Source organism: Lagenorhynchus albirostris, chromosome 3 (genome assembly GCF_949774975.1).
Source record: "Lagenorhynchus albirostris chromosome 3, mLagAlb1.1, whole genome shotgun sequence".
Lineage (NCBI taxonomy): Eukaryota > Metazoa > Chordata > Mammalia > Artiodactyla > Delphinidae > Lagenorhynchus > Lagenorhynchus albirostris.
This window is the reverse complement of record NC_083097.1, coordinates 14,196,217-14,211,741: the sequence shown is the minus strand read 5'-3', so window position 1 is coordinate 14,211,741 and position 15,525 is coordinate 14,196,217. Positions and strand designations below refer to the sequence as shown.

General features: G+C 46.5%; 1 protein-coding gene across 2 annotated transcripts in view; it reads left to right on the top strand.

Annotated features, from left to right (window-relative positions):
• MYO10 (myosin X) overlaps positions 1-15,525 on the top strand; it is a 227,312-nt gene that overhangs the window by 187,966 nt on the left and 23,821 nt on the right. For both annotated transcript variants that reach the window (XM_060146899.1, XM_060146901.1), the window contains exons 21-29: positions 336-442; positions 1,515-1,748; positions 2,088-2,133; positions 2,874-3,740; positions 5,027-5,150; positions 8,598-8,841; positions 11,850-11,945; positions 14,581-14,674; positions 15,379-15,434. In XM_060146899.1, coding sequence (XP_060002882.1) covers positions 336-442; positions 1,515-1,748; positions 2,088-2,133; positions 2,874-3,740; positions 5,027-5,150; positions 8,598-8,841; positions 11,850-11,945; positions 14,581-14,674; positions 15,379-15,434 — 1,868 coding nt within the window. The remainder of the gene's footprint in view (positions 1-335; positions 443-1,514; positions 1,749-2,087; positions 2,134-2,873; positions 3,741-5,026; positions 5,151-8,597; positions 8,842-11,849; positions 11,946-14,580; positions 14,675-15,378; positions 15,435-15,525) is intronic.

Here is a 15,525-nt window from a genome sequence, read left to right as displayed (position 1 = left end):
CCGGTCCGGGAGGATCCCGCATGCCGCGGAGCGGCTGGGCCCGTGAGCCGTGGCTGCTGGGCCTGCGCGTCCGGAGCCTGTGCTCCGCAACGGGAGAGGCCACAGCGGTGAGAGGCCCGCATACCGAAAAAAAAAAAAAAAAAAAGAAAGAAAGAAAAAGTCCTCTCCCCACCAGGAATTTGAGATTCCCTGTGCTGGACACCATGGCTGTTTGTGTTTGGAGCAAATCAGAGAAAGAAAAAAGCCTTGCCCACCAAAGACACAGCTGACTCAGCAATGCCTTACCACTGCCTGCCGCATTCTGTGGATGTGACATGTTGCTCTCTCCTGGGCAGGTCTTCCTTCGCGAGTCCTTGGAGCAGAAACTGGAGAAGCGGCGGGAGGAGGAGCTGACTCGGGCGGCCATGGTGATCCGGGCCCACGTCTTGGGCTACTTGGCACGGTAAGAAGTGCGCGGACGGGCTTCCCTGGTGACGCAGTGGTTGAGAGTCCGCCTGCCGATGCAGGGGACACGGGTTCGTGCCCCGGTCCGGGAAGATCCCACATGCCGTGGAGCGGCTGGGCCCGTGAGCCATGGACGCTGAGCATGCGCGTCCAGAGCCTGTGCTCCGCAACGGGAGAGGCCACAGCAGTGAGAGGCCCGCGTACCGCGGAAAAAAAAAAAAAAAAAAAGTGCACAGACAGGAGGGGGCGTCCCCCGTGTGTGTCACCAGGTGGGGTGGCCCTGGCCACATGCTTTCATTTAAAATAGACCTGGATGGGTTCGGGTCAGGACCAGGCTAAGGAGAGTCCCAGGGCAGTGCTCGTAACTAGCATTGCCAGCACCAAGTTAGCTTGACCTGGGCAGGAAATGGGAAAAGGGGCTCCTGATGTCTCAGGGCAGCGACATCAGGGGACTGGGCGACATATTTAAACATTTCCCTAGTTCCTCTGGGTCACATACTGAAGCCACAGGCAGCGTGCCTGTTGACTTTGGTGTCATCCCATTGGGTCCACAGGGGCCCCCTCTCCAGGGTGTGCCGAATGAGGCAGGTTCTTTTCCTGTGCATCTGAGTTCTTTCCTCCTCTGCGGACCTGCGGGCCACCCGAACCCTTGCTCGTCACAGTACGTTACATTTTCTCAAGTACACAGCCGTCCTGCTGTGGCAAATCCTTTGCTTTTTTTCCTCATAAGGACAGGAAAATATATCCCATTTCTTGGTTCTGTTTACAACCCAACTTCCTGCCGGGACTTTTCAAAGTCAGTATTAGGAGTGATGTGTTTATTTAGCCAACATGCTGATAGGGTCTTGCTTGAGTTTCGTTTGTTGTTATTCTTTTGTTTTTCTTCTGTTTTGTTTTGCCCACAAGGGCCTCCTTGTCAGCTCATGATGAGTCTCCGTTATGAGCAGATCAGCCCCAAACGAGGTCCTGCTGTCTTGTCTTGTAACATTAACGTAAACTCGTGTAAAGAGCTGGAAGCCTCATTACCTCCACAGTTATTCTGTTGTGCTGTTTTCTGTTCTCATTTTCAGAAAGCAATACAAGAAGGTCCTTTATTGTGTAGTGATTATACAGAAGAATTACAGAGCATTCCTTCTGAGGAGGAGGTTTTTGCACCTGAAAAAAGCAGCCGTGGTTTTCCAGAAGCAACTCCGAGGTCAGATTGCCCGCAGAGTTTACAAACAGCTGCTGGCAGAGAAACGGGCAGAGGAGGAGAAGAGGAAACGGGCGGAAGAAGAAAAGAGGAAGCGGGAGGAGGAGGAAAGGTATGGGACCTTTCTGGGCTCGGATGAAACAGACAGGAGGACACCTCTGGCGTTTTTATGCTCTATATCCAGCTTCGCAGGAACCTGCAGTTTGAAACGATAACGCTTGGTGGCTCAGATAAAATTCCTTAGCGGCGTTGAAGACCCAGTTTTGTGGTATTTTTATTCAGGCAAAGAATAGGTATATTGCCAAAGGAAGAGACCCTTTCCCTCCTTCACACTTCTAAGTTGTCTTTTGCAAAGCTTTTGTTAAAAAGTTCGCTCTCTGAAAAGCGGGGGTCGGATTTTTTTCATTGCTTTCGTTTATTTTCACTGTCTTTTTTTCTTGACTGTTTTCAGAGAAAGAGAGAGGGAACGAAGAGAAGCTGAGCTCCGCGCCCAACAGGTGAAGAATGCCGCGACACATGACATCGTGTCTGTTACCTTCCCAGTTCAAACACTTTGCCTCAGTGATTTGAAACTAAAGTAAAGATGTAGGGAGAAGGATTCAAAGCTAAAATAAATATACAGGAGGAAGAATTTTAGAGGAGATGTTTATGCTGCAATTTCTAACCCATTACAATTGGGTAAAAGTGTGTGAATGTCTTAAGGTTTCAGTGTGAATCACGACGGCATGATAGCTCTAGACCAGTGTAATCACTATAGTAGTTTGCTCGGGCTGCTATAACATAAGTAGCACAGCCTGGGAAGATTAAACAACAGAAATTGATTGTCTCACAATTCTGGAGGCTAAAGGTTCAAGATCAAGGTGTTGGCAGGGTTGGTTTCTTCTTAAGCCTCTCTCTGTAACTTGCTGTGTCCTCACGTGGTCTTGCACTTGCGTACCTGCTTCCCCAGTGCCCCGTGCGTGTGTCCCAATCCCCTCTTCTTTATAAGGACACCAGTCAGTTGGGTTAGAGCCCTACCTCACGGCTTCATTGTAACTTCATCATCTCTTTAAATGCCCTGCTCTAAATCCAGACATATCCCGAGGGGACTGGGGGTTGGGGCCTCACAGAGCGATTTGTGGGAGGGAGGGATGCAGTTCAGCCCCCGGCAAGCACATCTCATCCCAAAGGAGGGTCGCTGCCTGCACTCTCCGTAGTGTCACTTCCTGACCTGACCCCTTCCTTCCTCTGTGTCCAGGAGGAAGCAGCGAGGAAGGAGCGGGAACAGGAAGCCTTGCAGAAGAGTCAGAGGGAGGCCGAGCTGACCCGGGAGCTGGAGAAGCAGAAGGAGAACAAGCAGGTGGAAGAGATCCTGCGCCTGGAGAAGGAAATCGAGGACCTGCAGCGCGTGAAGGAACGCCAGGAGCTGTCCTTGACCGAGGCCTCCCTGCAGAAGCTGCAGCAGCTGCGGGACGAGGAGCTGCGGCGGCTGGAGGACGAAGCCTGCCGCGCCGCCCAGGAGTTCCTGGAGTCGCTCAACTTCGACGAGATCGACGAGTGCGTCCGCAACATCGAGCGCTCCCTGTCGGTGGGGAGCGGGTGTGTGGGCGTGCGGGCCGACCTGGCCGAGGGTGCCTGCGACGAGAAGCCCAGCTTCAACTTCAGCCAGCCCTACCCGGAGGAGGAGGTGGACGAGGGCTTCGAGGCCGACGACGACGCTTTCAAGGACTCGCCCAACCCCAGCGAGCACGGCCACTCGGACCAGCGCACCAGTGGCATCCGGACCAGCGACGAATCCTCGGAGGAAGACCCCTACATGAACGACACCGTGGTGCCCACCAGCCCCGACCCCGACAGCACCGTGCTGCTGGCCCCCTCGGAGCACGACTCCTCCTCCGGGGAGCCCACCTACTGCATGCCCCAGACCCCTGGGGGCCTGCCCTCCCCGGACGGCGACTACAACTACGACCAGGACGACTACGAGGACGGGGCCGTCACCTCCGGCAGCAGCGTGACCTTCTCCAACTCCTACAGCAGCCAGTGGTCCCCAGACTACCGATGCTCCGTGGGCACCTACAACAGCTCGGGGGCCTACCGGTTCAGCTCGGAGGGGGCCCAGTCCTCGGTGAGTACCCGCTGTCCTCCCAGGGCCCCGATTTGCCCGCATTGCGGTGGAAGTCGTCTGCCATCCTCGCCCCCGTTGCACTATTCCTTGGATGAAGACATCCCCCCTAGAACGGGCCAGGATTCCAAAGTCAGGCTCTTAAGGCTGGCCTTAAACCCCTCTCTCTTGCCGAAAGCGATCATCACACAAGTAAGTGGAACTTGGTGCCTGTTGGAGGTTGAACGCAAAACCCAGAACTGCGTCTTGCCCAAAGCCTAAGAAAACTGGCATTTTCAGTGGAGGCTCTGGCTGTGTCTGTGCTGGCTTTGCAGCAGGTTGGGAAATGAGACCCGCCCTAAACTGGAACGAGACTTGCCAGGGGCACTTCGGAGACCTTTCCTGACGGTAGCTTCACCCGCCCGCTGCAGGACGTGATGTATATTTTTCTGGTTGTAAGGGAGGAACCTTTAAGGGCTTGAACATGCTCTTTCCAGCTCCTGGATTTATTTATAGTTTACTTTTATTTCTTCCCGTTGTCCGTGCGTTAAATACTCCCTTGCCTTTCTAAGGCTTGAAGATATTTGCATTTATTTGTTTATTTATTTAAGAATATATTTTTTTAACTAATTTATTTAATTTTGGCTGTCTTGGGTCTCCGTTGCTGCACGCGGGCTTTCTCTAGTTGTGGCGAGCGGGGGCTACTCTTTGTTGCGGTGCACAGGCTTCTCATCGCAGTGGCTTCTCTTGTTGCAGAGCACGGGCTCTAGGCGCACAGGCTTCAGTAGTTGTGGCACAGTCTCAGTAGTTGTGGCTTACGGGCTCTAGAGCGCAGGCTCAGTAGTTGTGGCGGCGCGAGCTTAGTTGCTCCGCAGCATGTGGGATCTTCCCGGACCAGGGCTCGAACCCGTGTCCCGTACGTTGGCAAGGAGATTCTTACCCGCTTCGCCGCCAGGGAAGTCCTTGAAGACATTTTTAGCACAGTAACTTAAAGGGAATTAACTCTTGGATGGTTTGATTAAAATTGTACGCTTAAACAGCAGCGTTGTACTTTGAATACATAGCCTTGGGATTAAAATATGTCTCACGTGTTACGTATCAAGTCAACTGACGGTTTGACACCAGAAGGCAGTATTTTGTAATTCTGAATTCTTTTGATGACCACACTCCGTTGTACTGTGACGAAGCAGCGTGTTGCTTCTTTGTCCGTTGTTTTTACTTTTTCAGTGTTGACCTGTGCTGGGCATTTCCTTTGCTTGTTTTCTGTCCTTTTTGCTCACTGTTGGCTCTCTCTGTCTCTCCTGGTCCAGTTTGAAGATAGTGAAGAGGACTTCGACTCTCGGTTTGATACGGACGATGAACTTTCATACCGGCGGGACTCTGTGTACAGCTGTGTCACGCTGCCTTACTTCCACAGCTTCCTGTACATGAAAGGTATGACCTGCAGCCACCCTGGTGCCTGGATTAGGGGGTGAAGTGATGGAAAGCTGAGGCTGAAGGAGGGGGGCTGAAAAAGTTATCCCACATACCCCTTACCTGGTGTGAGGTCCTCTTAGGTGGATGGAGGATGCCGTGGTGGTGTGATGTGGGGGACCCTACTGGACCATATGCAGCATTAGGACAAAGGGTCTGCAACCACTGTCACCGCTTTCAGTCCCTCTCTCCCTGTTGCCTCCATGTCTCTATCATATCTGTGCTCTTTTCCTTCCTTCTTCCTTCCTTCCTTCCTTCCTTCCTTCCTTCCTTCCTTCCTTCCTTCCCACATCGTTTCCTCTCTCTCTTTCTCACACATACATACAAACACACATGTATGTTGCTACTGGGGTTAGTGCAGCCCATTACCATGTTGAAGCTGCATTCTTCCCTCCCACAGGAGTATTAGACACCCTTATACATGGGGAAGTAAAGATCTGAGAGAGGATCACCCCTGGCTTAAACTGCCTGCGATGCCTACTGTCTGTCGCTTGCTCATGATAAGAATTTTTAATTATATTTTTGCATTGCTGTGAAACTTCGAATGTACTGTACTGAACCTTAATACTTGGAGACCTTGAAGCATCCTCCTTCTGGAAAAGTACTTAATCAGGACCTTGTACCCATGCCTTATTCATGTTCTTGACCTTGACTTCCAAATCAGGGACAGGAATCATGAGAAACCATAATCAGCACCAATTTTTGGTAGGAGTTTTATGCGGATCATCTAAAGAGCAGATTGGTTTCTCCCACGGCCCTCGACTCCATGAGGGGAAAGAGGCCAAATCTTGGGGATGGGGCAGAGATAACAAGATCCGTTGTCCCCAGATGGTTCAAGATTTTTATGCTTTCTCTGAGCCTTTTCTTCACTTTCTTTTCTGCTGCCATCTTTCTTTCTTCCCTTTTCCTTTTCTTCTTCCCCCATGAAAACCTTTTTATTCTGGGTTCCCTTTCCCTGTTTCTTCTGTTCTTTGCCTTTGCTTCTCTCTCCTGTTGGCATATTTATCTTTTCTCGTATCTCTTTTGCCCTTAATATTTTTTTCTCTTCTTCATCTATGTCTTCTCCTTTTCATTTTCTTTCCCCCCGTCTTCAATGTCTGTCTAACTGCTAACATCATTCATTTGCTTTTCAAAGTTCTGCTGTTCTCAGCCTCAGATCCCCCAGGTGCTCACAGAAACCCCTCCAGGTTTATTTTTAGGGGAGAGCTTCCTATTGGCCAGGGTCACTGGTTGATGGGAATTCTTGTAGGAGCGTTGGAATGAAAAAGATTGAGAAATTCTAACCGAATAATCGAGTGTTCATTGGATGAAGGAAAAAATATAATCACAAATCAGAACCTAATAACCCCAATAAGTATCTAATCGTAGCATTTTAAGATTTTCTCATGCATTTCTCAGAATAAATAAAGCTTTTTATTAGTCATATATTTTCTTCTCCCCCTAATTAATCTTGTTCCCTAAGTTAGCTCAAAAATTCCCCGTAAATCACTCTTATTTATAATGTATGGCATTCTTTTATTGTATAATTGTCTGATTAAAACAAATAAGATTAGGAAAAAGTAAAGATACATTCAGAGCGCTAAAATCCCAAGATTAAAGCATTAAGAGCTCAAGAAGGTAAGCAAGTGAAGTTTTGGCACACTCATCTCTTAATAAAACAAAGAGTTATTGTGTAACTGCGTCACCACTTAATCTCTGATACGTTACCATTTAATGTTTAATAAAGCCTTAAAGTTACGACCAAAAGTTTCAAAGAAACCAATGATAAGGAAAATCTAACCAACCACCAGATTCTATTTTGTGAGCGTAGATGAGTTTGCACCAGCCTACTACTACTAAAGGTGTTTACAGTCACGAAACTAAGAGCGTTGATCAAATTCTCTAGATGAAACACGAAGGGAACACCCGGAATTGGGGGGGGCAGGGCTGGGAGTGAGTCCCATCAATAACGTAAGAGCAGCAGAGTGACTGGTGGGTGAGGGCTCTTGGGATGACTGTTGTAATCTGTGTCTTTGAAACAGCTGTGAATAACCTTTATCATCCAAAGACGATAAGATAATAGGATAACTTTGTACTACGGTTTCCTCTTGGCTTGTTTTGAGAAACAGAGATTAAAGCCACAAATCAAGAAGGAAAAAAAAACATTTTCCTTCTGGTACCCCCTGGCAAGTTTGCTGTTTGTTAGGAAACAGCTCTGGCGCTTGGTGTGATCACAAAGGCTTCTCAGCTAGGTGAGCAGGAAGTGCTGTAGATACGAGCGAGGGCAGCGGTCTGTAAAAGCCAGCGAAGCAAGGGCGCCTTGCACTGCAAAGAGAAACCAGTGTTGTCTTTGCATCTTCTGTTCCACTGTGAAGTTGAGATCTGTAATCATTGAAGCAACCACTGAAAACATTAATCTTAGAAGGTCTGTTTTAAATTTATTTCTAATCTGTAAAAGGAAGGCATTTTCTTTATACTTACTTTCAGTATCCACGTTTAAATGTTCTTTATTTTTATTATTGGCTGATCAAAAAAATAACGTGTGGACACTTGATAATTAGTGAAGTAGATGCATCATTTATTCTTCAGTGGGTTCGTTGAAGCAGATTTTTGAATCATGGTTGTAAGATGTCACTCTTTGAGCATCCTTGGGGAATCTAGAATAACTAAAATAAAATTATCCTGCTAGAAGAGTAGTAGAAATATATTCTGTATAGAAATAATGTCTATATATCCTTGTCTAATTTGTCTCCACCAAAAGAAGTTTTCCACTAAAATAAATTACAGCTAAATGCTCATTTTTAAGGTACTGTCACAGTTTGGTTTGGAGTCTTACTTTGTCTCGTATTCTAAATTTATACCTTATACAAAGAAGCCATTTTCAGATGATAATGCTTTTCTTTTCCGACGTAAGTTAGGGTTTATTGCTAAACTCCGGAGTCACTGATAAATTTTGTTCCTCACACTGACTAAACAAGGAAGGAATGTGTCAACTCTGACACATTTTAAACTCATTTCCCCTTCCTGCGGTGTTTGGACAGAAGCATGATCCAGCCATATGGAAGCGGTTCTCCCCCGCCTCCCGTCCGTGGTCCTCCCGTCCGTGGTCCTGCCTCAACCCGGGGTTAGAGTATCAGTCCCTGACTGGTCTTGCTTTTAAGCCCCTCACCAGGATTTCTCAGCTAAGTGAGTAGGAGCTGCTTTGGAGAAAAGGAAGCGTTCTTGTGTAATCCAGCCAAGCCAGTGTGACACCTGCCCGGTGCCCCCTGAACACGACCCAGCAGTGCGCTCACCCGTCATCGGTGGGTGTCTGAGGGCGGGTCATTTGGTGCAAAGTTAAGGAGGGGCTGGACCTGAAGACCTACTGATCTTATGATCCAATATGACGGATTTTCTTAAACCCCTTCCTCCCCAACCCTGGGGAGACAGGTGGCCTCATGAACACCTGGAAACGCCGCTGGTGCGTCCTCAAGGACGAAACCTTCCTGTGGTTCCGCTCCAAGCAGGAGGCCCTCAAGCAAGGCTGGCTGCACAAGAAGGGCGGCGGCTCCTCCACGCTGTCCAGGAGAAACTGGAAGAAGCGCTGGTTCGTCCTCCGCCAGGCCAAGCTGATGTACTTTGAGAATGACAGCGAGGAAAAGCTCAAGGGCACCGTGGAAGTCCGGACAGCCAAGTATGTTGATGAGCCCTGGCCAGGGCTGCTGACCGGGGCTCGGGGCTGCTCCATCAGTTAAGTCCCTGCCTACAAGCTGTCTGGGGCAAGTTCTTTGAAGCAGTAGATTGTAAGAGGTACTCGGTGCGTCCTCATCGTTCCTTTCAGTGGGTTGAATTATTAGGAAATCAGGGAAATCAAACTTCGTCTGTGAAATTCACTTTTTGTGAATTTTCAGACATTCAGCTCTGGGTTATAAGATGCTAGCTGGACATAAAACTAGCTCTTTGGAAACATCATTGGCGGTCCACAGGAATCGTGGTGTGGGTATTGAGCGGCTGGTTGAGCATCTTGTCATCCTTTTATGGGTCAATCTATCACTTTTCATTCTTCTCCAAGCCCAGCTATAGCCAACAGATGGCTACATTGGGAGCAGACAGCCAGTCGGGAGGTGTGTGAAATGAATCATTTGTCTTCCACCTTTGTTGGGTATACTAGCCTCTTCATACCCAACAATGAGAGCAACAGAGCTGGTGTTTGAATCCAACGCACCCCCTTTTTCTGCCACTTTTTTTTTTTTTGGCCATGCCACTCAGCCTGTGGGATCTTAGGTCCCTGGCCTCAGATCGAACCCAGGCCCACGGCAGTGAAAGTGCTGAGTCCTAACCACTGGACCTCCGGGGAGTTCCATTGTGCCACCTTCTTATAGAACCAAAGCATTGAACCACTGAGGGCCTATTTGCTAAAAATTAAGTGAGGTTTTCAGAAAATGTTGGGAATTGAGGGGCAGCTTGTTTTCTTGGGTAAATAGATACTAAGCATAGAATTTATTTTGGTGTAACCACACTCCACTCAAACTGAGCAACCATCCATTTTCAGCACACGGGTAAAAATAAGCTTTGAGAGACCAAATTAACTCCTGAAGTCGTAGACCTGAAAACGACATATGGTTCCTGCTCAGCCAGCATTAGAAACTTTAGAAAATGATTCATTGGAAAGCGGAAAGTTTACTCAAGGGAAGAAAGTCTTCTTTGTATTTCATTTTAAGGCCAAATTGTGAAGTGCAGACAGCAGAGTATCAGACTTTTCAAGGCTGCCCCTTTGAGGTTCCTTAGGAAACCATGCTCCGTAGTCAGATGAGTCTGTGGGAGTTTGCATCTGAGTCCTACAAGTTTCAGCAGCATGGCATAGCTCTGTACCTCCTGTAGTCCTCCCCTGGCCCTGCATACTGCGTTGGTCCTCTCTTCACCCTGTAGGAGGGGGGCCACAGATGCCAGGAGGCTGAGAGACAGAATTGTGATCGTGAATTTCACCCGTGTATTTTTGGATGTCCCTTTTGCTACTCACTCTGTAGCAAACACATGCTTAATGAAGCCCTATTCTCCAGGTGTTCTGTGAAAATTACAGAGGTAAGGAAGTGTTAGCCCTTCCTCAGCTGTTGGTCACATTCTGTAGAGAAAAAGCAATGAGTTGTTAAGGTTTCACCATCATTAAGAGTTTTTTATTTATTTTATATTTTGAAGTTTATTATAGAAAAAAATATATTTTTTATTATAGAAAATTTCAATCATAGGCAGGCGTCGGTAGGAGACTGGAATGAGATCTGTGTGTCCATTTCCCGTCTTTCAGTGGTTGCCCACCGATGGCCAGTGGTGTTTCATCTGTGACCCTACAAACTGCCCCCCTACAAACTACATTTTTTAAAGCAAGTCCTGACGTCATATAATTTCACTTGTAAATATTTAGTACACACTGAAGGATCAAGACCTTTTTTAATATATAGTCACAATATCATGATCACATTTAAAAAGGAACATGAGCTCCTTCTACCGTCCAAACTCTGGTCATTGTTCAAATTTCCCCAGTTATCTTATACATGGCGGTGATAGTGTTCTTGTTGGTTTGGGTTGGTTTCTTTTTTCAAATCAGAATCCAAATAAGGTTCATAATTTTTAATTGGATGACAGATTGCTCAAGTCTCTTTCAATTTATACACCACCCCCTTCATCTTTTCTTTCACTCACCATCTATTATTAAAGCTCCCACCTCATTTATCCTGTCATTTCCAGGCTCTTTTCGGTGCCCTGGTAGTATCACCACTCCCCCGTTTCCAGGGAAGCTGTTTATAAATGCGAGTCCCTGGGTTCCAACCTAGGAAGCCCCACATGGGTTTTCTGAACGTTTCCCAGGATTCTGATGGACCGCTGTGGTTCAGAGCCACGACACCGCGTCGTTTTACACGCAAGGTAGCTGAGTTCTCAGGAAGCAGATTGGCTGGTCCAGGATGACGTGGTCTGGACAGTTTTCCCCTGGGGATTATTGTCCTACTCCAGAGGCTCCCATGCTTATCACACACCCCCACCGCCAATCGGGGCCACCTCTCTCCTTCCACTCCCAGGAAGATCACAGACTCCTCTCTGAATTCTGATCTTCTTGGTTTTTTAAAAAATATTTTATCTCATCTCAGTGATTCTAGATAAAAAGTCATACAATCTTTTTTTTTTCTAACCAGACTGCTTAATATCGTAGTTGTAAAATAACTGTGAACAGCTGTACTACTTCAGCTGACAAAGCAAGCTGGCTGTATCCCCAGCACATTTCTTCACAAAATAGATCACCACACACACACACACACACACACACACACACACACACACACACACACACACACACACACACACACACACACACACACACACACACACACACACACACACACACACACACACACACACAGCAGATCACCTTTCTGGAGAGAGAAAAGCCTGCCTCCCCCTAGGGGCCACAAGGGTCTTCATCGTTTCTAAAAGCAGAAAATCAAGGCGGAATTGTTGGTATCTGATTTTTCAGTTACGGTGAAATTTCTTTTCTTGCCCCTTCTTAAGAATTCTGTGTTCCTGATTTGCGTTTGGTGCTTGTGTGTGAATTGTTGGTATCTGATTTTTCAGTTACGGTGAAATTTCTTTTCTTGCCCCTTATTAAGAATTCTGTGTTCCTGATTTGCGTTTGGTGCTTGTGTCCCTTTGCAGGGAGATCATAGATAACACCAGCAAAGAAAACGGGATTGACATCATTATGACTGATAGGACCTTCCACCTGATCGCTGAATCCCCAGAAGACGCCAGGTGAGGCGCTGTGCTGTCGACTTGGTCATAACTACATCCTCGCTCCTGTGCAGGCCCAGACATCACACGGATCACTCTTGAACCTACTGGTGCTGAAAAGATTTTAGTTGGTTTTCTAGTTGGGTTTTTCTCTTACGATGGTTGAAGAACTGAGCGTCAGAAGAGATGGATGTGCTTGTCTCCTGGGGACTCTTTCACTGGGCACTGTGTTCCATACAGTAAGCACACAGATTTCCAGCTTCACATGCCACTGGAGAGAGCCCTTGTTACTTACACTCAGGCTTTTATTGTCACCAGCAGCATATGTAAATTGTGCTGCTTCACACAGTTGAAAGCCACCCTCTGGAAGCTTCTGAGCTTTGAAAGGGAGCAGCTTCTGTTTGCTTAAGGGTTGAAAAAACAGGAACATTAACCCTTGGCCGTTCAAATAAATGCTAGGACTGTGGCGTTGGGAGGGTGCTTAAGGCCTTGATAGTGAAGAATTCCGTCGTCTGGAAGAGATAGTTAACACTTAGGGAACTTACTATATTGCAGGCAGTGTTCCAGAATGCTTCACATATGTTAACTCATTTCATTCTCACAACAACCCTATAGAGGGTATCACCGTTATCCAGTTTTACAGAATAGGAGACTGAGGTACAGAGAAAAGGTAGTGTAATCTGTAAAGTAACGCAAGGTCAATTCTATTGAATGGAGGCATGAAGCTTCTTCAGGAGCTTAGATTTTTGACTGAGCTCTGAGGACAGTGGTGTCCCTCATTGGCTGGGGCAAGTTGTCCGACTTTTCTGGACCTTGGTTTCCATTGCAGTGCTGAGATGTGGCACAAAGTTAAGAAGAGCTGGTGTGTGCTTCTCCGTGTGATGCATGGCAGGGTCACGCAGTGGAGCATCTGTCTCTGTTCCTGCTGCCCTGGGGGTGTATAGGGTCACGTTGGAGATGCCTGGCATCCACTCTGAGCAATGCCAGAAAATACCTTTTGATTTATGAGGCTGAGATCCTTTGGCCTGTCTTCTTCACTTTGCAGCTCAGAAAAACCACTAGAATCTTCTAGTGAGTTCTCGGGGCCTTTACGACCGACCCCTTGCCCTTTGAATGTTTCTGTGTTGATATAACACCATGGTAGCAGCATTAAGGGCAAAGAAAATAATTCTTCCCATGGGAACAAACTAAAACCCCTCTTGGATCCATAAATTATGACACAAGCTGGAAAAACAAGCAGACCTGGAATTAGAGCCCCATCATTCCGTCTGGGACTCCTAGAGACCACGTGTGGTTTTTTGTGGTCCAGGGAATGCCCACAGCTTTTACAGCTGAATTATAGGCCCAGCTGTCCTGTCTGATTTGTGCCATAATGAACCTGCTAAATTTAACATTTGGAATATTTTAGCCAAGGACTTTTTGCCCTGACCAGTGGAACACATTTTTAAAAATTCCTTTTCAGATTTCAAGTTGCACTTAAGGGGTGAGATTTGTATTAAGGAGGTCACCTGTACAGATGGAAAGCACAGCAGATTTTATGTGGCTGTGTGTGTGTGTCTGATCCCATGTGGCCTGCATTTTGAAGGTTTGTGTTGTTCAGTGTCTGATTTCGGATATTTTTGAGCTTTATAAAGCAATGACTGAAGTCTTGCCTTTGGGTTAACCAGAAGTGATGAACCAATTCATATTAAGATGTTTCCCTTGGTCTCCCTACGAGTCTGTATATGTTGAGTATTTTCAAGCTCTTGGTTACATCTTGCTCCTTCAGGAATCACAGGAGATAGATTTTAGTGCTTTGCTGTAAGTATCTTACATGACTTACCTTTAAATATAGGTATTAATTTTTTACTTAAATATCCCATTGGGTACCAAGTACTTTCTCCTCTGCCTTAGTTATAGGAGTGTGTATATGTGTCTGATTAGCCCCCTCCAGGAGAAGGATGTCCTAGCATCTCTCTCACATTTGGTACCTCTCACTTTAGTTGCTTAATAAACGATGGATGGATGAACTGACACAGACGGATGGATATTCATGGTCATTTTCCTCAAGCACGTATTGTGTTTCTAGTTACATCATGACTTCTGTTCTGCTTGACTTTTCTGGAGTTGACATGTTTTCTTTTATTATCTGATTCTAATGTGGCTACAAGTGAGAAAACTCATTTGAAATGAAGATAGAGGAGTTCTCTGGTCAAAATAGTTTTCTACTTTCTACTCTAGGCAGTTGTTTTCTATTTCCAGCTCTCCTGTGGTTTTATTCACTTAAGTGGAAATCCTATCAGATGGTTGGAAACCCCACCTGGAAATGAGCAGGGAAAATAGACATCCAGCGGCCACCCTGAGATGATGCTCTTACACTGGGCTTCTTACCTCGGAATTTAAAATTGAGAAGGCACTTGAATGTTCCCTAGGTTGTAAATAATGTCTTCAGTAAAGACCCTTGATCTAAGTGCGTGGGTAGAACTGAGGATTTCATTTTTTGCTGCCAATTTCTCTAGGAACTTACCATCATCATTATTAAATGTCTACTGAGGTCCTTGGGGCCAGAGGGATGCTCAGAGGGGATGTCGCTTTCCCAGAGGATGTGGAGAAGGGTGTCACCGTATTGCATGCAGAGGTTGGCCACCCCTTGACTATTGCTCTCTCCTCCCCACAGCCAGTGGTTTAGCGTGCTGAGTCAGGTCCACGCATCCACGGACCAGGAGATTCGGGAGATGCATGATGAACAGGCAAACCCGCAGAACGCCGTGGTGCGTGAGCCTGGGTGGGGTGTGGAGGGAGGCATCCTGCCACAGGGGACTGGGAATTTGTAGACAGTCTTTTTTAAAAAAAAAAAGAAGAAGAAATATTATAATAATTAAAGAGAGAAACGGGAACATCTTGGTTAAAAATCATATAGAAAAAGAGAGTAAATTATAGAAGATTGTAAGTAGTAAGAGATTACTATTCCCCCACCTCAAAAAAAAATTCCAATTTTTATGAAACCGTGGAAGCCCATTACACTTTTCTCCAAAGGATATAGTGAATTCCAAATTGTATTCTTTCTGACATCACTCTATCCCAGGCACGTAAACAGAGCCACAAAATCATATTTCAGAGATAGTTTGATTTTCTCACAATTACAAAATTCGATGATAGATCATAGTGTAAATCAGAAAAGTTGTATGATTGAAAGAAGTTTGTAAACACCCTTCACTGAAAGTATTTTAGGAACAAGACAGAAAGATTCGTTTATACTTTATTTAATGAATGGACTGCAGATTTTGCCCTGTCTAGAGGCTGGCTGTACTGAATGAAGGGGGACGTTTCCTTAGATAACTACTATTTTGCAGTGAACACACAAAGGAGGCTTTTTTGTTTGCCTGTTTAGAGAGTCATCATCTAGGGGTGTTATCATGATGTGTGCTATACTTGAATGGTTCTCTCAGTGTCTCTGCTTTTCACTTCTTTCCAGGGTACTTTGGATGTGGGGCTAATTGATTCTGTGTGCGCCTCGGACAGCCCTGATAGGTAAGCTCAGGTGTGACTCTTAACAAAAGTAACTGCTGGGTACCTGCGTGCACCCACAGGCTCTGTGCTCTGGGCTGGGGAATGACTCTAG